The sequence below is a fragment of the Gallus gallus genome, chromosome 5 (assembly GCF_016699485.2).
Source record: "Gallus gallus isolate bGalGal1 chromosome 5, bGalGal1.mat.broiler.GRCg7b, whole genome shotgun sequence".
NCBI lineage: Eukaryota > Metazoa > Chordata > Aves > Galliformes > Phasianidae > Gallus > Gallus gallus.
In genome coordinates, this window is record NC_052536.1 from 43,571,646 (window position 1) to 43,595,132 (window position 23,487).

The window sequence follows — 23,487 nt, forward strand, 5'->3', positions numbered from 1 at the left end:
TGACAGCATTCTGCTGCTGAGTAAGCATTGTTTTCATTAGCAGGAGCTCTGCTCCACCCAAAGAGTGGCTGAGCAGGTTGTTGTTCAGGTACGAAACTTTTAACAATACTTAAAATTTCCTGAAGTATTAAGTTGCCACAGCCTAACAAGCACAAGACATTTGAGGCAGGGAATGCACTTTCCCACTGACCTAAAAAAGTAATACATTCCCCTTTATTAATTCCAAAATCATTTTACAAACTATTAGGAAGTTGGAACACTACAAATTTTATGAAATGTACACGTAAGTCTTCTTTTGAAAGAAAACCTCACAAATCCTTTTTCTAGGTATTAATACTGGTGACCTATCCATTAGAAAATATTTGAGGTGAGAAAAAAAACCTCCAACCAGTAATATTTAGATCTCATTACAAACACACATTAAGAAGGTTTATAGTAATATATTTAAATAAGTAAATTTTAAAAATTAAATTTGGTATCTCCTAAACTTTGAAAGAGAATTCAAAATAAGAAGCAACTAAATCCTCCAGGCCAAGAGAAGTGGAAGAACCAAAAGGCAAAGGTCTATGAACATTTCTTCCTTGTGGTACTTCAGCACAGTCAGCTCTGCTACTTAATGTGCATCTATTTAAGCAGATCCATGCCTCCCCACCTAAAAAGCATGTGAATTGCTATGCCATTAAACATTTCTCACATCTTTCATCATTTCTGTGCTTGAGAACACTGAAAATTCAGACAGTAAATATTTTGGGGTAGAAACTACCCATTATTTATACAGTAGTATATGACAGACTCCTATATTTGTTTAGCCCTGAAGTACTAATACAATTAACATGATTAACAGAGAAAAAAAAATAATCAAAGACAGCTCAGTATTCACTGCTATGGACAAACCTCTGAGAGCATTTCATATTGGCCTCTTCTTCCCAAGGCTATAGTAAGTAAATCATATACTACAGATGCACTTTGCAAACTGATGATACGATCATTCTTGTGTTCTGGTATTCTGCTTAGTACAGCATCACGGTTAGCCTGAAACATAACAAGAAAAAGAAATCAAGTCAGATGTTGAACTCAACCTTATTCTTGCTCAAATAACTATTATTATAATCAGATTGACTGTCAACAGCTGGCATAGGTGATACACAGAGACAGTACCTGTTACTGATTTATAAACAGCCTCAATTGCTTTAGCTGAAAGATTTGAGTTTCTACGTGTATTTACTTTTCATTACTTTATTCTAATTACATAAATTATGAGAGTTCTCAGAAACCAAAGACAGTATGTTTTGAAGTATAATGTATACTCATCCTCTAAAATTTAATGTATTGTTTTGTAGGCAAGTAAAACATATGAAAAGAATCTTCAAATCTTCTATTTCACCTTTTTGTGAAATAAACCAATCAATTTCTTTTGTCTTCATAACATTATGACACTACCTTCTCACTTGCCCAGGTTACCTGCCCAGGATAACCATGCAATCACCTTCAGGAATTATTAATGAGAAATGAAAACTGCCCCTTGTTCCAAGCCCAGGTTCAGACTCAGCTCTTGTTCGCAATAAATCTTTGTACTTCCAAGACTTCTGTGAAATGCACACTGCAAGCCCAAGACCTTGCTTTTTCTTTTCAGAAGGGCATAAATTAAACTAGAGCTGGTTAAATGAATTGACTGTATTCACAGTTTTGCTAAAGAGCAAAAAATAAAATTCAAGTCTCCCAGGAGCTAAGGCTCAGTTACTCAGTGTTTCTCCAACTATACCATCAACCCTCTGAAAATACCTTGACATCTTCTCCATTTCCAGATTTTTTGATTGTTAATATTCCTAGTGACAAAAATGCTATTATGTCTAGTTGCTTGAAGTCAGTCAGTCTTCTCTCTTCACCTCTCCTCTGCCTTTTTCTTTTTTTCTTTTTAATTATACATGGTGTGGCATGGCATCCCTTATATGTTTACTTAAGTACATTAAATTAAAATGGAGAGTTGTTTCATCCCTTTTTCAGAGGTGAGGAATAACATATATTAAGCACCCATAAATTGTTTTTTTGCTATAATAGGAGAACATTTTAAGCTCTGATCATACTCAAAAAATCTTTGAAATCAGTATAGTTAAATACAGAAAGAAAATTTCAAAGAGAAACTCAGAGTGTAAAATGCACAGACATTTCAAGATTTATCAACTGAACAATCCACAGACTGACTGGTTTGAACTTCACTCCCCCCACCCCCACCCTCCAACCCAAAACAGGCATTGTGCTTTCTTTTGATCATGAAGACTTTGGCTTTTCCTTTCCACACTGCACAAATATTTAGTCAGATTCAAGAACTTCTTCCTTTTTAACTCCGTGTTTAATCACTGATTCAATTCCTTTCCTTGCAAGTACAGAACAAGCCCTAAACTAACACTTCTGAAAAAATGGGTGGCAATGTCAAAGCAGTGTTATGGAACAGGATGCCTCCTAAGTTTTAATTATTATATATCTGAACAGTCATTTTCTGCATAATCATAAAAATTAAATGTACTTAAAAGTTTAAGTGCTCAGTGTTTCAGAAATGCTAAAGTCTCAGACACATGTGAAAATTAAGTTGCAGTATGACACACTTACCCTATACACGCTTTAAACCTGAAGCAAATATGAGTAGAATAACTTAGTTCTCCTGCATGAGCTGAGATAAACACACACAGCCAGGTGTAGGAGGTGGTTGGTGTTCACACAAGCAAAGTCTACCCAGCAACTAGCAGTGTGCTTCAGGGAGCGACACTGGGTTCAATCATCTTCAACATCTTCATTAATAACCTGGATGATGGAGTGTAATGTACTCTCACAGCAACTTTACTGTTACAAAATTAGAAGGTGGATCTACTAATGGGTTGTGCTACTTACTATTTAGAGGGACCTAGACAGGTTGGAGGAATGGGCTCACAGGAACCTCTTCATATTCAAAGACTTAGAGATGCTAAGTTGGAAAGTGGACGCTCAGTGACAGGAAAAGAGGCAGTGGGCACAAACTGAAACACAGAAGGTTCCCTCCGAACATTAGGAAACACTTTCTTTGTTTACTGTGATGGTGATTGAACACAGGAATAGGTTGCTCAGAGAGACTGAGGACACTTCATCCTTGCAGATATTCAAAAGCCATGGTACTGGGAAATCTACAGATGGTCCTGCCTGAGCATGGGGCTGGACAAAATGACCTCCAGAGGACCCTTCCAACCTCAACCACTCCGTGACCCTGTTACTATAGCTCAGCTGATGTTCAGCAACAAGTACCACCACTGTAACTTGGAGTTCCCGGTCCTTCAAATTCTACCTTTCTATACATTCAAACTTAGGTAAAAAGAGGCTGATCTACACTGTAGGTGTAACAGCTAGAATACAAGAACGTCTGACAATAAGTGATGGCAGAGTTGCAGCTGGCTTTCCTCATTATGCATGACAGTACACTGTAGCAGCAGTCGTGGCTAAAAGAGACATTTCGTACTCTGAAATGTACCTATAAGAGAATTAGAACACTTAAAAAGCACAGAACTATCTTTCCTACATCATTTCTTTCATAAGTACTACAATTCAAATCTTACCCACCAAAGCAACCACTCTGAATTCAGAAATTAAGGGAACTCAATTTTCTGGATATACGTTGCACTAGATCTAATGCAAATAAGAAGTTATTATGTTAGATTGTATTACTTCCCTGAAACTGGAAGTATGATTTGGGGCTTATATACAGACAGTGATTTGAATATTTTTATTTGCACAAAATGCTACTTATATCAGATGTTCGTTCTGTTTTTCAGTATTTTCTTAAATAATTTCATAAAGGACAGAAGTTCTGAAGCCTTGTGTTTTTAATACTTCACAAGTAAAGGATCATACTACGTTGATAATACAAGACCATGTCTAAATACTAATGCTTCATCAGTCTTTTGTAATCATTTCTTACATATCAGTTTGAAAATCATGAGTCACATTGCTCTTTATAACTCCAGTAGGTAGACAGAGTTAGCATGCAGTGCTGAACAAAAAGCTCTTAACTCAGGAAACAACTCTCACAAAGACAAGTTTGAAGTGATTAATATTTTTAAGGTTAACACTTTTGCCTCAGATAACTTGCAATAACTACTTGTCAAGAAAAAGATTACTGAAAGCTTGCTAAGAGTGTAATGCTCTACCATGATAAGCATTCAGTTTAGACAGATCTAATTCACAAATGAAAAGCTGTAAGTTACCTGAAAGAAGAGTTAAAAAAGCACTATGTTAAGGATCTTTTTGACTTCTTAATGCTGATATGCAAGGAAGTACTCCAGCAAATACAGAAATCGGTAGTCAGATGCTGCTAGTGCGCATGCTTCTGCTTCACACCATGACCACTGTTCACATTAGAATTCTTTATTTTGTCCTAAGCTGCTCAAGCACCTTAAAAAGTCAAGCATCCTCTTTCAGATGCAGCAAAAGCAACACATGGTATATGAAAATGTTTGCTCAGTCTAGTTTTCTAGTGACAGATTCTGTCATGAACACTGCAATGCAGCTTACTAGAAATAAGGATAGTAATTTGCACTACCATTTAAGTGTATGTAGCAACTCTAAGAGTTCAAATAGGACAACATTTAATAAACTGATCTGATCTTACTCTACTAACAGATCAGACATTTTGCCAGAGTGTAAAAGATCTCACCTGAGGAACTTAAAGACTACGTGCCATTGGTGTCCAGTGATACAGACTAATATACGATGCCTGAACTCCAGAGGTTCCACCCCTCTAGCAAGAAACTCAGCAAAGGTTTGAGCCTCAGCTTTTCATTTCTTTTATTTGACAATATATAGTAGAACTGACCTGGTATGAGAATGTCAATACATGGCAGTTGATTGGTAACCAGTAAAATTGTGCTACAGGAAAATATGAAAAATTGATAAAAGGCATGAGTAGTCCACTGAAAGGAATCACCTGCTGGGGAAAGTAGGAAACTCGAAAAAATGAAATATGATCCAGTAGAAAAGGCTGAATGTCTGCATAAATAAAAATAATTTACAAACATGACTAACATCTGAGTTTTAATGAGCAATGGAAAATATTTTTTAGCGATGCTTATTAGGCTTACCTAGATTTTGGTTTTTTCAACAAAAGTAACTTATATTTTGAGTCTGTCTGAATGATACCTGCTGGTGTAACTGTGGTTCATACTGATAAGTGATGAGAAAAGACCTGGCTTTGTGTTCACCTGCCTATAATTTGGAGGAGGCTATTTTCTGTCACTCTACAGGGGAAAAAACTCCTATTCATAACATCTGCAGAGCTCATCCTGCTGCTTCAGAGGAACAGAAACTTGAATTTCAGAAGTAACTGCCTGTTTTCCTAACAGAAAATGAAACACAAGTCAAAAAGCAAAGCATGACAAAAATGTTTTCATTTAAAAAAGAAAATGGAATACACACAAACACACACAACATTTGCACATCCGTTGTTTTACCTACCATAGATTCACTAATAAGTAGCAACAGTAAGGCTTCTTCTGTGTTTTCTTGAGGACAAAAGATGCTGTTCAAAACAAAAATTTAATTATTTAAGCAGAAAATACTACTTTTAGGAGTAGCTTACACAAATATTTTGTACTGAGTACTGTGGAAAAATCCGTAAAACAAAATAGGTAAGTTACATTTAAAAAACTGATTAAAATTCATTTATCTGCAGTGCTCTATATTTACTTTTCAGGAAAAGTTGGACAAATAGAATCAGAATCATAGAATCACAAGGTTGGAAAGGACCTACAAAGATCATCTAGACCAACCATCCTCCTATCGCTATTACTACCTACATACAATAAGAAAACAAAACAACCATGGCTGTCAAGTGTTAAACACATCCAAATATCCCCAAATTTAGTATAACTTGACAACTATGAAAGTATAGCCTGTGGTTTAACTAGCTGTTGGCATCTAGCTATCTGAACTGAACCTGCATCACTGATTCAAAGGTCAGCAACAAGAAACTCTCAGAGGAGAAAACTGAAGGAAAGTGTAATAGATCTATAAAATCATGAATGATATTCTTCAAACATCATTCACTGTCCTCAAAAGAACTGAATGTATTTAAATAATTAATTAGGGACTGTATTTAAAACAAACCAGGACATTTCTGACTCAAAAGCTGGAGGTCAGGGGAACACGTAGAAAGAAGTCTCCTTTAAGTATGTCTTGCTATTTGTTGTCTTAGGTACTTGCTTTTCATCACTGTTGGAGATGAGGTACTAAGCTAGACACACTGTCTGATCTGGTATTAATCACTTTGATGTGACCAAAGAAAAGCACTTAATTACACGCTCTGCTGAAATTGTGGAACTCCTTGCTTACATTTCCAAAGAACAAAAAAAAAAAAAACGTACTAGACAAAGCCACACTTTTGAAAGGAGCTGTGCTTCTCCAGAAGAATAAGTTGATAATGAAGAATATAAATAAGTTTGAAAGGTTGAGATTGAGAAACCTGCTGTAAGTATTCTGGTCTGAGGAATCAGAATTGCTAAAAATTTGTTAAGAGAAAGGCCATTCTACTTTGTAGTGGTAATGTGCTATGGCACCACAATTACATGGGGCTACCGCTGTATGAAGTGTTCATAAATGGAGATCTGCAATAAATAATAAATCTGCAGCTAATAATAAAAAGGTCACAATCTAGGAAAACAGTTTAATATTAACTACACACTGTAACAGAGGAACTGACTTCTCTTTACTTGGGAAGCAAATAAGTTGTTTGAATGTTTGGGAAAATGTGTGACTCAACATAAAAGAGACTTCCTTATAGAGTAACTTCATAGAGTGGCCTGGGTTGAAAAGGACCACAATGATCATCGAGTTTCAATCCCCCTGCTGTGTGCAGGGTCACCAACCACTAGACCAGGCTGCCCAGAGCTATGTCCAGCGTGGCCTTGAATGGCAGGGATGGGGCATCCACAATCTCCTTGTGCAGCCTGTTCCAGTGTGTCACCACCCTCTGTGTGAAAAACTTCCTCCTAATATCTAACCTAAACTTCCCCTGTCTTAGTTTAAAAAGAAAATCAAGAGTTTCATGTGGAGCAGGTAACAGCCTCCCCAAGTGAGACTCCCAAATCACACCAATTTCATAGAATGGCTGAAATTGGAAGTTCTCTCTGGAGATTGTTTAATCCAGAGTTTCTGCTCAAAGCAAGGTCAGATGGCAGATTGCTCAGGACTGTGTCCAGTTGGATTCTGACCTTCTCCAGTGATGAAGGCTCTAAAACTTCTTCTAGTTCTGTAAAGGATGTTTTCTTCAGTTCAAATGGAATTTCAATCTTCTCCATATCAATTAAAAATTAAAACACTCACTGTCCTACTAGAACAAATCATAACTTTGCCTAGATAATTATTTCCACTGCTACAATCTGTTTCTCAGTTTTCCGGCTCACAGTGTCTCCAACATGTATCATAGCAAGCAAGCAGTGTTTTTTGGCTACATTAAATAAGGTGATCCCTCGAAGACTTTGCACAGATCTGCTATTAATTTTTGAAAAAGATTTTACTGCATATTATGTAAAATGTGAAAGCAACACAGTTCCATTGGATCAAACTTAATATCAATGAAAAACAAAGACCATCAAATCTTTCAGATTTCATTACTTCATTTGATGTAAGCATTGGAGATAGAAATAAACAACAAGTTATGAGCTATTAAGAAAGTACAGATTCTAAGAAATATTTAACCCTACTACTAATGGTGATTGTTTGGGAGGAAAAAAAAGAAACAACAAAGACACACAGAAGCATAAGCTGCAATTCTGCTGTTTTCAAACATTTGGAGAGACACTTTCCATTTTGAAAAGACATCTGTGATATATACAGCAGAAGAGGTGGAAGAGCACAAAGCTGAGTAGCTCAAGGTGACAGAAAGACAGCCATGCATATTATGATTTCTTGTGTATCTCAAAGATAATATAGAATAGTGACTCCACCATGTACCTCAGTATCGAATAAAAAGAGATTCAGAGGATTGAGAACAAAAGGTCTTGTGATACTCTGCAAACTTCTGCCTGAAGAACATTACACTGCCCAATACTTCAGCATTTTCAACAATATAAACTAAATTATCCAACACAGTGGATAAAAACTGCAATTATGGAAACAAAAGAGAGAGGTGTGAACTCAGACATACTTTTCTCCAGTATATACCCGTGGCCTTCTACTGAGTGTGTAATTTTTTGTATTTGAACCTTTCCGAAGTGGATCATCTAGTGGCGATTGGTGAGGGGGATCTTCCAGTGGATTCCAATAACTCTGTTCACACATGCCTCGTAACAAAATTTCAGCCAGCTGTCTTGCTATCGTCTGTAAAAGCAGAAGATAAATATTTTCCTTTGAAATGCTGAATGCAGTCTCTTAAAAAATACCAGATTATTTTAAATGCATATTAGTTAAGTGGAATGTATTTTCTTTTATTTTAAAGCATTCAAAATATCAGGCATTCTGCTGTTTGAAAGGCAGAGAATGTAAATGGGTACTTATAAATACAAATTAAAAATGGCAGTAACCAACTTCAATTTTGCCTATTACAATTTGCATAAGTATCCACACCATCAACTGTTGCTCCTAACAGTGGAGCACATTCAGATATATTTTTGGGTATGTTATATTTTATACTCAAAAAGCTCTACCACCTCTCCCGACCCCTGCGAGTATTTCCCTGCAGCCTACAGGACAGATGATGGTGGAGCAGAAATCTCCACTGCAGCCTGTAGAGAGGCCCACAGGGAATGGAGGGTTGTTTCCTGAGTGAACTGCTGAAGCACATGGGAAGGATCCACACAGGAGTGCTGGGAAAACGCAAAAATGAAGAAGCATTACAGAGTAACTGCTAGGGACAAACCACAGCTCTCCCTTTTCCATTCCTGCTGTGCTGCTTGCTCACAGCTAAGAGGAAGAAAGAAGTGAAGCTGAACCTGGGAAAAGGTGGTGGTGATGGTGGGAATTTTAGATTTTGCCTTTGTTTCTCTCCACCCAATTCTATTTTAATTGACAATTGCCCACGATTGTAAAGTTCTTTATCTGAACCCACAAACATTTTTATCTTTTTGTTCCTGTCCTGTTGATAAGGCAGAGTGAAAGAGCAGCGGGGTGGGTGTCTGGCATCTCACCACAGCTATAATCCAGATCCGAACTGATCTGGGCTTCTGACCTAAAGGTGCTGGTGTTTGTTGCTGTTGGTAATGTTTAGCAAGAGTGAAAGCGGGTTGCAGATAAGCATGCAGAAGTTTATTTTGACCACTTAATCCCAGTACCAAATATTTAAGGACAAAAATACTTACATAAATATTATGTAATAATTTAAAGCTTTGAAAAATCATCCTACAATCTTTAGCTAGCAGTTTAATCTCCACTTTAATGTTTACTGTCATGTAGCATACAAGCTACATAACTATATATGAAAATGATGACAACTCAGATTAGTACCAGCAAAATAGAAAAAAGGCAAGCATTACATTTACATCAGAGTTGTCAGCATTTCCCAGGAACAAATGTGTAATGATCAAGCCATGAGCAGCAGCATATGATCTACATTTTCCACCTTAATTCCTATATCATTTATTTACTAACATTTGTAATATTATCCCTCTTCATTGAAAGTCTGCCATTTAATAATTTAAATATGCTTATTAGGAATCCATTATTTAATTAAGAAACACATTACCTTATTACCACTCTGGAAGTTGTAAAGGTGTAGTATTAGAATACTAATCTAAGACATTTTAAAAGTCATTACCTTAATTACCTTAGAGCAAAAGATGCAAGTAAGTCTTGGCCCTTTGTTATACCAAAAAAAAAAAAAAAAAAAAAAAAGCAAAAACAGATAAATCACTTATTTGGTAGAGCTTTATTTTATGATTGCATCAATATTAAATTTCAAGATTCTGCCTTTCTTTTCCTCCTCTTGAAGAGACTTTATTATGAAAATAAAGAAATGACAACTTGAAGTTTCCAACTTAAAAGAACACAAATGAAGACACTGCACACTGTCCTCAATCTCATTACATTACAGAAAGATGAAATAATATCCTGGTGAAAGTAGAGAAAATCACAACTCGGACAACTATGACTGAGCTTGAAAGCATGGTTGGTCAGAAAACAATCATGTTTTGGCCATAACCACAAGTAGGAAAGAAGTAGGGAAGACCAGGCATTAAGCATTCCGTTTCTACTTTGTCATTCACTTCACCCAAGAAACGTACCTTTACAAAGTGGTGGATAACAGATCAATATGCTGTAGCTTGATTATTTGTCCCTACCTCATATTTATGCTTCATCTGCCTACTAGAGTTCAGAAGTTGCAATAGGAACGTGGTTTAATGACTTACCATTCGCAGATTTTGTGTAGTTCTTGTTTCAACAGCTCTTAGTAACTCTCTAAATCTACCAACTCCTCTTGTCAAGTTCCTGCATATAAATATAAAATTTAACAGCATTCTAACTTAGATACAGCAACATCTTGATATATTATTTGATAAAATCATTAAAATCCACAGTATCAATTTTTATTTTTTTCCTGTGCATCAAAATCATCTTTCTGTGAAATACACATATACATATCTGGGCACACCGCCACTGATTATAGAGAACCTCTGCTGCCAGAGAGTTGGAAAAAAAAAAAAAAAACCAAGCAAAAAACATTTTCAGATCAGCAAATAGCTCAAGAGAAAGTTAAGAAGTGATCAGTCCGAAAGAAAAACAAACAAAAATGGTCAGGCTGCTGGAATAGTTTTAATTTTCAATTGCATTACAAAAAGTAGAAACTGTTAGGGTTTTTTGTTTTTCTGGGGGGTGGGGGCAGGAGGAATTAAATTCTAGCTGCCTCTTAGTATCTTATAGTAGGAAAATAGGAAATAAGAATAAATCTCTCAAGACTCAGTGAAAGTTAATGTCTTACTCCTTAGAAAGGAATCAAGACAAAACAAGGCCCACCACATGGCCAGAAGAGAGGTCTGAGAGATCAGTGTTCTTGATTTCAGTTGATTTTTGGTGTGGCATCTACAACTCAAGTTTCTTTGCCCATGCTTCTTCCACTTCTGCTGCCCTAAACATATACACGTCCCTAAGAGAGGAGGCCTCAATCATATCAACAATTTTAGCAGACCTGAACTTCATTCTCAAACAATGGAATTAACGGATTATTTTGAATGTTACAACGTAAGTTACAACTTAAAGTTTTATCTTTTTCTTACTGTTGTATCATTTCTGCTATCTTATTTTTACTGTATTTAAAAGCCATTGGGAATATCTTCTTTGATATTACTACAGCTTGTTTGTATACTCGTAAAAGACTAGGTTGGCTTTTTGTTGAGCTGAGGTTGAAGAATTCAGTTGTTCAACACATAACACAGGATGGTCATGTCACGGTTTGAAGTTTAGTTACAAAAACAAATTGAATCAATCCAGGGTGTATTTTGTGTTAAATTATTGTTGTTACAAATTATGTCTGCATTATCTTAAGACATGCTTTTACATGCAAGTTGTATAATATCTACTTAACTTGGGCTCAGAAGCCCATTTCAAGAGAAATATTATGTATCGTGTGAGTTTTTCATGCAGAAAAGCACCATAGCACTGTGCTGTAAAGCTAAATTGCCTTCCTCGTTGTCTAATTTGTACACAATCTATTAAAACATCTTTTAAATTGCAATTCTGTACAAACTAAAACAAAGTAATCAGAAAACAGCATTTTTTATGTAGATGTTTTCTTTAATTCTAGTGTCTGAGTACCTGAAACTAGTGTGTTTGATCATTCTGTAGAACTGTAAAATTCTTATCAGTTTAGCTAGAGACCCATAATTTTACTGTTCAGATTACAGCACAGAGGTCATAACTGTTCTGTTACATATAATAAAGGATTTTCAGCATATTTCAGAAACTTCAGCCTCCAGCACAGACACACGTCTCACTAGCACAAGTTCACCTTTTAAAATACTTACAAAAAAGGTCATTAAAAAGAGCTAACACTTCCAAGTAACAAAATCCACTTAACAGGTTGAAAGTTATGTTGAAGTAAGCCAAAAGAGTTCATTAAAAAAAAAAAATCATTTTACTTGCTTGAATTTTAATTATTCTTAACATTTTATTAATTCTTAATATTTTAATTCTCAATTTTATTATTTTTTTATTTCTTTTAATTATTTTAATCTTAATTATTTAAAAGATAACACTTTGATAACAAAATAATCTTGGTTGTACACCTAATATGTAAACAATTGCATGATAAATTAAGTTTAGTTATACTTTAACACAGGACTCTTTGTAGCTAATAAATATTATACCAACTTCATAGAAAAACGAAGGCAGTACAGAAATTCAGCAGGCTTCATCTTGAAAAACTCTCTGACCTCAGTGGAAACTGGACACATTCAGCACCTTTGTATACATATTCAAGAGAGCCCAAACCAGACCACTGGAATCCCAGCTTAGTCTTCTAAGTCCTAGAGCATATTTTAAATGAATGGAGCTTCCTCTCAAGGACTGTACTGAAAATTCAGAAATGTGCCCTCATGACAAGAGTCAAAAATTATAAAAAACCAAAAAAGTCACATTGACCAAAGTCTGAAGTGTTGACTGCAAAATTATCAAAAGAGCCAAAGTAACAACAACAAAAGAAACCCCAAAACATAAACTTGTCATCTTGAGACACTATTTTACTAGTAGAGATGAAATACACTGCATAGTAGAACTTCAGATCACAACAATATGAACTCTGTGGGAAAAAAAAATGCTGTTTCCTAAAATTTTGTATGATGTTTATGTGTTTTGAAGTGAGACAAGAACAACAAAAGGAAAACCTCTATGAAAAAAGTATGCAAGTGTTAAAAGTCCTTAAGGGCACCATGAAGCTATTATTATTTGCCTACAACATTTTGGTAAGTATCTGGTGAGGGACTGAAACTTGTGACTGAAGTTCTACTACATCATGGAAAAAGCAGCAAGATTGTATAGAAAAAAAACCTAACATACAGCATTAGGTTTTGCTTCATAAAGCATTTAACCTTGACCCACTGCACAAGTGAACACAAACACAACACAAATTTGTCAAGCATCTTCTATATAAGGTATACTAAAAAAAGAATACACTTTAAAACTACAATCTAAGCCAGCAAACTGAGTTAAATGCTTTGAGATACAAGTAATGAAGCAAAAAATACCATGAACAGTATGGTTGATCTCCACACTGCATTACTTTTAGCAAAGTACATTTCCTGTATTTGTTAAGTGTCTGTAATACCTGGGAGAACAGGGTGGCAGCTATTCCTGCCTAGCCAGAACATACCTGCTACCTGCTTTACACTGTGATGTGCCTTCACATTAACAGTTCCACTCATACTGTTAGGCAGATTAACTTAAAAAACAATGATCCACAGTGTCTGTAAAAGACTTGGAGATTCTTTCCATTCTTGAGCCAAAGAATTTTAGGGTACATTAACACATGCCCTGAGCTGACAGACTTTGCAATTTCAGACTTGACAAAGACAGACATTGCTAGCTCCATGTTTGTTTGTATAACTGCCTTGCTACCACATTGAGAGAGTAGCACTACACCAGTTAAAGGCTAGGCACTAAGATCTGAAAGGCAATAATCTTCTATTGGAAGTCTACATGGATACAACTTCTATGCACATTTGAGAATTACTGACAGCATTTCCGTTTAACATAATGGAAATATTCTAACTGCATCTATGCAAAGTTATTCATTCCTGAACAGAGCAATAAATCCCAAAGTAGAGATATGACACACACACACACACACACACACACACACAAAAAAAAAAAAAAAAAGCATAGGAAGAAAACTAAGAGGCAATATAGACAGTAGATTGCAAATCAGATAAACTGTATCTGAGCATGTAGGCCAGCATAAAGATCACAGGCCAGACAAATAAATCTTATCTTTCTCGTTTTAAACTCACAAAATAAGAAGAAAAAAATGAAAGAAACTACTCAAGAAATAGAGGATAGGGGATGAAATAACAAACAATATTCTTTAAAACAAGAGGAGTGAGGTCTACTCACAATGCACTCAAAACAGACTAGGACAAAAGTGCTTCAAATTAAACCTCAAAAAGTTTGATAAGATTAATCTACTTTTTATTTGCAGTATATTTTGATATATTCTCTATTAACATGAGAACTGCTTTGTTGTGCTTTTCCCTTATGTTTGTCAATTTAAAAAAGCAAATATTTAGTCTAACTCATTGACTTTTATAGATTGAAGATGGAATTAGAATAGATTTTTGTTTAGTGAGCTTAGACCAAACCTCCCCTGCTCTGCAACTTGTTGGCTAAATTGTGGGTGCTTATTCTATCTAATGGGGAAAAGCACATGCACAGTCATGGCACTGAACAAGCAAAGTTTCTTATATATACCAGCCTATTACCTCATTACTGATGCTTACTATATCTCATTTAATATGTGTTCATGCTTTAAATAAGGAGAAAAACAACAACAAAAGACAAAATAAAATCTAAATTGCTTGATAAAAGTGGTGAAAGAAATTGCTTTTGGAATTACATCAATTTTCCAAATGCTTTCTCCCTCTCTTATCCAGAAAAAGAAATGTAATGCTGGTAAACTCAATGATACTTTTAAAATTAAAAGTTTGTTGTTGTTGCTATTTCCAAGAACTCAAATAATAAAAAATAAATGCATTTGATTTAAACATGGACAACTGCACTGTTGAGCAAAGGAACAAGGGGAGGCAAAATTCTTGATATACACGTACACAGAAGTTTCAGACAAACTCTTTATCACTAACAGAACAACACCTTAATACTCTGAGGAATGTTATTTACCATACCAGGGTAATGGCTTTATGGAACACTACAAAGATTAGTGTTTTGTTTGGGTTTTTGTAATTTTTTTTTCCCTCTGGATTGAAGTTTTAGCTTATAAATGAATCATCTTCAGTGTGTCATTACTGCTGCGTTTAAGTCTAAGTAATAGAAACTGCCCAGCCAAGCAGTGGCTCTTTTTGAACGCACAGTAACAAAACATGTCCAAATAGCTTTACTTTATACTCAGCTACCTTTCTACTGAACACCATAACATCATGCGTTTGAAATTAAAACATTTATTGCCTAGACTGCAGTTCCACTATTAGCTGAGCCCACCTAATGGTTCCCTACTAAAAGGAGGAGGTCTCATTCTCCCAATTCTCCTCTTGGCACCTGTTCCCTTTTTCCACCTTCATATCTTCCTACTCTCACTTGTTTGGTCCTCTCTTTTCTCACAGTACCACCAGCTGTTATCACACCTTCTGGTGAATCAACTCAGCCCACTAAAACTAAAGAAAGCTGTGATTTCTTGGCTCTTTCTTTTCTGCTGCTTTGGAGAACGAAATGAGCCAAACAAATATCAGAAAAAATAAAATAAAATAAAAAATACCTGCCAGGAGTGCAGGTACAGGTAAGATGACAGCTGGTAACTCTACATCTCCTGACACTACCACCTCAGATACTCCTCAGGCCTTCAAGATGTTCATTGCTGTAAGTATGTAAGCGCACTGTTAAGGCACAACAACCAGATTCACAAAGGGAATGAACACAGAGTAGATTAAACGTCTCACACTTTACCTCTTACTATTTTGCAAGTTTCTCTTTTTGAGCAGAGATAATGAGAAGAAGAAATGGGGGAAGGTTAAGTAAGTATCACAGAAAGTCATAAGCCAAAAAGTCCATTCTTGAATTCACAAGAAAAAATGTGCTAACTGTGCCAGAAAGCTTTACTAATGAAATAAGTTAACAGATGGAATGAGGCAAATAGAATTTACTCTGGTAAATATTTAATTTTGTTTTAATGTTGTTTTATTACACCTCAGTTAAGCTATATGGTCATCAACTTTATTATTTTACCTAGGATTATATATTATATTCTATCTATATTTAGAAGAAAATATAAAAATTCCACAAAAGTAGAAGCAAGAAAGTGCAGTAACAACAATGCCTCAGTTTAGAATACCAAACTGAAGATCTAGGATGCCACTGAGCTTAATATAAAGCACGATAAAAACATGGGCAACTTCAGCAGACAGAACAACACAGTCATCATTTTACAACCTCTCTTAAGGATAACAAAGGTCAGAAAATAGCAGCAGGAACCATGAAGGAAGTATGTTGTGATAAAATACAGGATTTTATACAGGAACAGAACAGCTGGGATACATCCATGTAAGAAGTGATAGAACTCAAAGAGCTAAGATGAAGTGACAGATCAAATGTTTAGCCAGTGACGTTGCTTAGCAAAACACAGAGCCCAGCTCTCAGTACTCTGAGTGGTTCAGTCCTCTCAGGGGTGGCACAGAAGAGAAAGGAGTGTGAGGAATAAGAAGGTGTCCTTTCAGTTAACACAAACAAGGGGTGACATCCGTGAAGAAGTGAGCCAAGCTGTGAGGGGGATCCACCGCCCCACACACCAGTCACTGACTATGCCCAGTTCTCTGATAAGGAACTGAATGCAGAGGCAAGAGAAACTGATGAGCCCTTACCCACAGGAGTTGCACGCAGACCCCAGCAGCCATACAACCTCCCACTGCTCTCCAGTCTGGCAGGGAGTGGACTCCTTACATCATCACACTACCATTCTACAGGTAAAGCACAGCACGGTTTTTTAAGCTACCATGAAATACAACCTCATGAACCCACATGTTTCTGAAAAATCAAGAGTTGAGGGAAAAAAAAAGGAGGTGGACGGGGAGCAGGACTTCCAAGGTAGTATTTCAGCACTAAGAGCAGATTCTCTTCTAAGCTGAGAACTCACCACTTGTGAACAATAAAGAAAACAGACACAGGTTGCACAGGTATAATACAGGTGACTATAAACTAAAGCAAATCACAGTAGATAAAACTCTACTCAATGCTAATGCTTTTCCAGTAGATACCCAAGAACTCACACAATTTTGTAGATCAAATTCAAAAAATGAGACTAGAAACAGAGAAGGGACTGAAGAAGATGCAGGGCAACAAAAGCCATTAACGGAGAACTGAATAAGAGCGCAGCTTGGTTATCTAGGAAAACAAGGACTAAAAATTATTTAAACACGAAGTAGGGCAGTTGAAAGAAAGAAGGAAAAAAAGCTAAACACTATCATGGGAGCAAAGATATACTTAACTCAAAATTTTATGTATTAAACTGAATATATAACATTTTTAGCCATTTGATGTTATCAATTCTCCTTTGATTTTTCTCACTCATTAGCCCAGGAGAAGACTAATTTTGGCGTTACTGCTCCTAGTTAGCTAGAGATGTTGACATCTGAAGAAAACTTACTATTTTCCAGTTCCAGAAGTTGTTTATGTGCCATTTATTAATCAGTACAATCTTTAAGAGTTTTGCTTTTTTTATTCCCAACTGTTATTTTTGCTATTGGAACATTATTCCAGAGCAAAGTAAAACAGAAGATTTCCTTTTCTCTATTGCATCACAACAGCAAATGTGAAAATACTTACTAAGCTTTCTTTTATTTTTATATTCTTCAAAGTAATCATGAACACAGCAGCCATGTAACTGAATATACTAATTTGGAGAAAGGCAGGAAGATAATGCCAGAGTCTCAAAACTCATGCTATATACAGCACACAAAACATGAGTTGTATTCACAAACAGGTACAACGCTTTCTGGAAAGAAAAGACTGCAAGTGCTTCAAAGCAAACAAGCAGAATCTGTATTAGTAATCACTAATCTTTATACCGTTCCTCTGTTTATGCAGTATTACTAAGAATTCACACAATGTTCCTAAGCACGAGGCTTACAGGAATGCTTCTTTGAGGGAACAGAACATAGGACCTCTAAAAACATCCTGTTGATAGTCTTGTAGAAATGTCAGAGTAAAATAAATAAGGGAGATGATTTCACTGCTGAGTTACTTATTATACTTCTGTCTGAATGTGGTCTCTAAGGAACCACTTTTTCCCAAATCAATTCAATTTAAAATACCCAAATTGCAGCAATATGGGGATTTGATGGGAGTAGAATCACAGAATTGTAGAATGGCTTTGGTTGCAAAGGGCTCCAAAGCCCATTCTGTTCCACAGCCACAGGCAGGGCTGCCACCCACCAGATCAGGCTGCCCAGACCCCTGCCACAGCTCCTCTGGGCAAAAAAAAGACATTAAAACATGGTCAAAAACATTCAAATATGCCCTGTGCTTATGCATGGAAGAGAAATCAAAGGCAGCATGCACTACCACACATTCAGAGAAAGAAACATTCGTTTCACCTTCTCACATCTAAAATACAGTGCATCAAAAAGCACTTAAGAAGGAAGTCATTTGGGAAGAGTAAGGCAGGAATGGATGGAGAGTTTGGGTGACAGAAAAGATCAAATCTGATGTGCCTACTAAACTTGTGTTGTCAGGAAAGAAGAAAATATGTTTTAGTACAAACACAAAATGCCTGCATTTCAACAAAAATTCCAAGCATTCTCCAGTAAACTGGCTGTAGAACTCATTATATATGGTTATATATTGCATAGGGTGATTATATATTTTGTAAGGAAAGGATATGTAAATCAGGAGGTGCAAACAGGGATTTTCCCAGCATTCACCTGAAATCATGAGTAAAGCTCACCTGCCTTTCAAGCTTCAGCAGCTGAACAGAATTTCTGCAACACATACTTGTTTCCAAGGTTTTCACAGCACCTACGCTTTTCGATTCATACAACAGCCAATTCAATACCACTTAAAAAACTGGAAATACATTTTAAAATTGTTTGGCCAGTGACAAGAACATAATTTGAGTAATGGACACGTTGAAAGAATTGATTCATTTTCAAATGCCATTAGCTTTAATAACAAACAAAAACAGACATCTGCACAGTGTTCAGTTTTTTCTTAGCACAGTACCAGCCTTCTGTTTACAGCCAGTCTGCATAGTCAGAAATCAGTCTGACCTCTGCTGCACTGCCTACAACTTCAGGAACGGAGTTGACAAATGAAATGATGGAATTTGTTAACTTTTTGCAAAAAAAAAAAAGAGGAGGTGGAGAATGCAGGCATCGATCCTGCTACATCTCGCAATAGTTTCAGAATAGTTATCACTATTTAAAATGAAAATGAGTTATCTTTCAGTCCAAGTCCTTCACACCTCTGCAGGTACTTAGTCACCCAGCTCTTCCAAGAGCCAATTTCCTTTATGGCAGCTATGACCCAAACAGATACAGTCCCTCCTTGGCAAACTTATTCAAATACTTAGCAAATGAGTTCCTGCTACTACACACACATCAAAAGCACTTAAGGATTGGTTTCGCTCCCTCACTATATTTCTGCAAGTGGCATAGTGGAAAAACAAAAGAAATACCGCCTACACAGACAAGTCCTTCACATGAGTAACTCTGAGGAGTTTTTTTGTTATGCTTGACAGATATTTTGTAACCCAATAAAAAGCGATTATACACAGAGAATGAAAAAAAAGAAAAATGATTTATTTTCTACTGTGCTGTCTATTGAGGGCTGGCAATCAAGCAACAACATCTTTATAGAGAGGACTGGGAAGGTCTGGCTTCACTGCAGTTTTGTCAGGGTGTCAGCACAGGTACCAGCACCACGATGGGTACAGACCAGGTCCAGTTCCTCCGGGATTGATCTAGCAAGTCATCAGCAATGGAGATTATACCACATTGCAGTCTGGATCCTGGACTGTTCCCATGATACAGCGATATCCCTGAGAGGAAGTGACATACAGGAGAGACGAGAGATCTGAAAGCCAGTTAGGGCTGGTTTGAATGCGATGGCTACCTGATGTTAGATTCCAACCAAAAAGCTTTTTCTTTTTTTCTTTTTTTTCCCCCAGCCTACACAAGTTGTACATTTCTGAACTCCATTAATTAAAAAAAAAAAAAAAATCATTGACTATTTTAGTGTGTCTTGTTTAAATTAAAGCATATATATAAAGCAAATATAAGGACAGAAAGATTACTGTTGTCCATCCTCACAGGCATCTTTCTTGAAAAAGAGCTGCATTAAAGTACTAATGTCAAAGTTTCAATGCTCGTGGATTTTCCTGGAATAAAATCAAGTCTTTGAACTCCTTCAATTTCAAATTGCAAAGCAACTACTGGATGGTAGCTACTACTGATTAAATGGTGGTTGCATAATCAGCCAGAAAGACATTTGAAAGTTATATATATTCCAAAACACTGTATGTTTGTTTTTTGTTCGTTTGCTTTTGAAGGCATAAAAACCCTCCTTTTAGTTTCAGAATAGCTTCCTTAACTCCTTATGCATTGCAAAGCTGAAATGTTCCTCAGCTGCAAAGCAAGCTTTCAGGATTCTTTTTCTTTTTTTGTGTATATATATGTATGTATGTATGTATGTATGTATTAGTCAAGTGCTGTGCTGTGTATTTTTGAAATGCTGGCACTTAGCAGTCAGTCTTCAAAGGTTTAGAATATTTTATACCTTTTCATACGAGTTAATGCATCCTTGAAAGATATTCCCTTAATTCTCTACAAAAACTTGCTTTCTTGACTTAAAAGGAAATCTCTGTACAGTTAGTGAGCGAAGAGAAATTTCAAAGTGGACCAATTCTAGGTATGTAGCAACACTCCCTGTGTTACTGCTAAAATGATATTCTTCTGGGTGGTGTAAAAGTTATCTTATTCTCTTTTCTAGTTTGTACCTGACATAAAGAACGGATTTTCCACTTACACTGGATGAAGCAAAAGGAAAAACAGTGAATAACCAAGTGAACAAAGACACACAGCAAAACAACAACAATAAAACACTCAATCACAAAAGAACTTCTGACAAATTCAAATCTTCATCAGATTTTCGAAGAGATTTTTTAGTACTTACAGGAATGGAACTGAAGTCTAAAAGTAAATGCTAAGAAATCCATACCATTTATCCATAAGTGTATACTCAGATGTTTCATATGATGATTTATATGCCCTAGCATACAAATTACTATAATCACAATTCTGGCATTAAGATAAAATTTGAATTCACTCACTAAAATGCCCCATTATAGTTTAAGTGGAACGAACTTTCATTTTGGATTTGACTTCTCTTAGCGTCACAACATCACCTCATGAATACACACAAAGAAGACTCCACTGCATTGCAACGTAAATACCAGAGCTGGTCTGCCTGCAAAAGCAGACAGGCACACTTTTCTTTTTCACTCACAGGCAGCTAAACTTGGGTGACTTCCTGCCTCCTCCACAGGATTCATACCCTTTTAACATCTACAGCTTCAACTGCAAAAAGCTTATTTAAAGTAAGCGCTTCAGTTTCTAAGCTATATTAAAAATATCTGTATTAAAAATATCTACACTGTCTCTGCTTGAAAAATTTCATATAATCTTTACATTTTTATATTAAATTAAAATTTGAAGTGCGTTAAAAAGCAGAATGGAAACATCTTGTACCTGATTTGTATAAGCCAAACATCAGGACACATGCTAAATTTAAAAATAAAGTATTACAAATCATTAAAAAGTATGCTATAAATTTGTCACTATTTATATACATATAAATATTTAAAGTAGCAGTCCTCTGTTCAGTTCTGGTAAATTCAAGTGAAAACAAACAACAAAAAGAGAAGGGGCCCATAAAAGCAGCAACAAGTAAAAGCCTGGCACACTGACCATATTAGGGAATCTTGAAAGAACCGGGATTGGCTCTAAATTAAGAAAGGAAACTAAAAGATATAATGGTAGAAGTATGTAAAATAATAATTGGCACTGATTTGTATTTCCCTAACACCTCATTTCCTTTTCTATTATTTCTAGCACTGGCCAATAAAATTGGTAGATGACATTTAAAATTAAATGTATAATGCTTAATTAGCTTGCAAACTGCAAGTGACCACTGTACTACAGATTGGAAAAAGAAAAAAAGACTGCATGTTGTCAACTCCTGCATGAGCACCATCAGCTTTACTATGAAGGACTGAAGTGTACACAGAACAAAATCAGATTTTTTAAGTTTATGCCAGAACAGCTGATACGGTCCAGGAAAAATCTAATTCCTCTATAGGCCAGATGTTCCTTAGCGAACCATTATACACTTTTTTGTGGGGTTGTTGTTGGCATTTTTTTGGTTGCTTGGTTGGTTTGGGGTTGTTTTTTTTTCATTTTGTTTTGTTTTGCTACATCTGATTTCTCATAGGCACTTGATGTCAGATTGAACATTCCATTTCCATTTGCAGCCTTCAATCAAAATTATTCAAGATGTGGAATTTAGCTTATACTTTACCATGATTTCCACTTTCAATTAACATGTATGTTAATTGTCTTTTGTTCAGATGTGAAAACAGTAGCTCTGGTAAATGACACATATGAACTTTTAGAACACTCAATTCCTATTGCAATTAAATGATGAAAATGGAACTTGGATACAATTCTCATATCGCACGTTATGGCTGCATTACTCCATTACTTTGAGAAGCAAAGTGACAATTCTCACCATGACATCTCAGAATAGTTTTAAAATTTGGATGTCCTTTCGTCAACCAACCGTTAGCACATGAAAATCTCAAACTCTTTACAGACACTGCATGATTTACCTTCACCCCCTGTTTATGTACATGAATGAATAAGAAACATTTTTGGAACAAAATGCTATCCCTATCCAGAATTCCATCATTTCAATCAAACAGCAATTTCCCAGCAAAACAAAAAGCCCTGCAAATCTACGTACTTTCAATAACAAATGTCAGAAATGTACTTAACAAACATTTGTGCAAAGTTCTGAAGCTCTTAAGTATGGAAAGTGGTATTCCTTTTTTCATTTTTTGAATGATGACTGAATTTAATATTAGTCTTTTAATAGAAGTCTTATTTAAATCATAAAGGACCTCCATGCAGGATCTAAAAGGATCTATAGAGCGGGTACAATGGAGATTGTATACTTGAATACATACTGTTGGTCTTCATGCACATTTATCCTGCAGCATAATGTTAAAATAAGTTATAACTGAAGAGATTTGGAAAAAAAATATACAAATTGATATTATACGTATCAGGAATTTCAATATATCATCTGTCACCTTCTAACCCCGTCTTTCTAACATTTACTTTCTAATAGTAAAATAAAAAACAATATCAAAGAATAGTTCATGCTTAAGGTACTTTAAGTTAACACAAGTTTGTGTTACATATATTTTAATCAAAGGATCTAACAACAACTAGATGAATACAAAATGGGCAGTATCGCTATTCAATCAAAACATTAATACTTTATTAATAAAGGGGCCTCATGATTGCACTATCCACAACTGTTAAAAATGTTTGTAAAAATAAAATACAGATCCTAAACAAAAGCAGCAACAAAAATGGTGAATCAAATCTTACCCGTTCTTGAAATATAAAACATGTGCCCTCTGTAGTCCCGTTTCCAAGAAAAAACCAAGTTCCTGTTCATGTGTAGTAGGCCCTGGCTTAGGGCTTCTGTTTTGAATATTAGTATTAATTACCTAGGAGTACAAAAGACAGAAATGCTGACAAC

The 23,487-nt window shown here is 35.8% G+C and overlaps 1 protein-coding gene across 7 annotated transcripts in view; it reads right to left on the reverse strand.

Annotated features, from left to right (window-relative positions):
- The window catches only part of TTC7B (tetratricopeptide repeat domain 7B), a 120,638-nt gene that overhangs the window by 67,398 nt on the left and 29,753 nt on the right, over positions 1–23,487 (reverse strand). For 4 of the 7 annotated variants that reach the window (XM_040701038.2, XM_040701036.2, XM_040701039.2 and 1 more), the window contains exons 5-10: positions 23,334–23,455; positions 22,904–22,927; positions 10,362–10,440; positions 8,165–8,337; positions 5,476–5,539; positions 895–1,032 (exon numbers count right to left, since the gene is read on the reverse strand). In XM_040701038.2, the coding sequence (XP_040556972.1) occupies positions 895–1,032; positions 5,476–5,539; positions 8,165–8,337; positions 10,362–10,440; positions 22,904–22,927; positions 23,334–23,455 (600 nt within the window). The remainder of the gene's footprint in view (positions 1–894; positions 1,033–5,475; positions 5,540–8,164; positions 8,338–10,361; positions 10,441–22,903; positions 22,928–23,333; positions 23,456–23,487) is intronic. The other 3 variants (NM_001006484.4, XM_040701037.2, XM_046941784.1) reach the window with 1 other exon arrangement.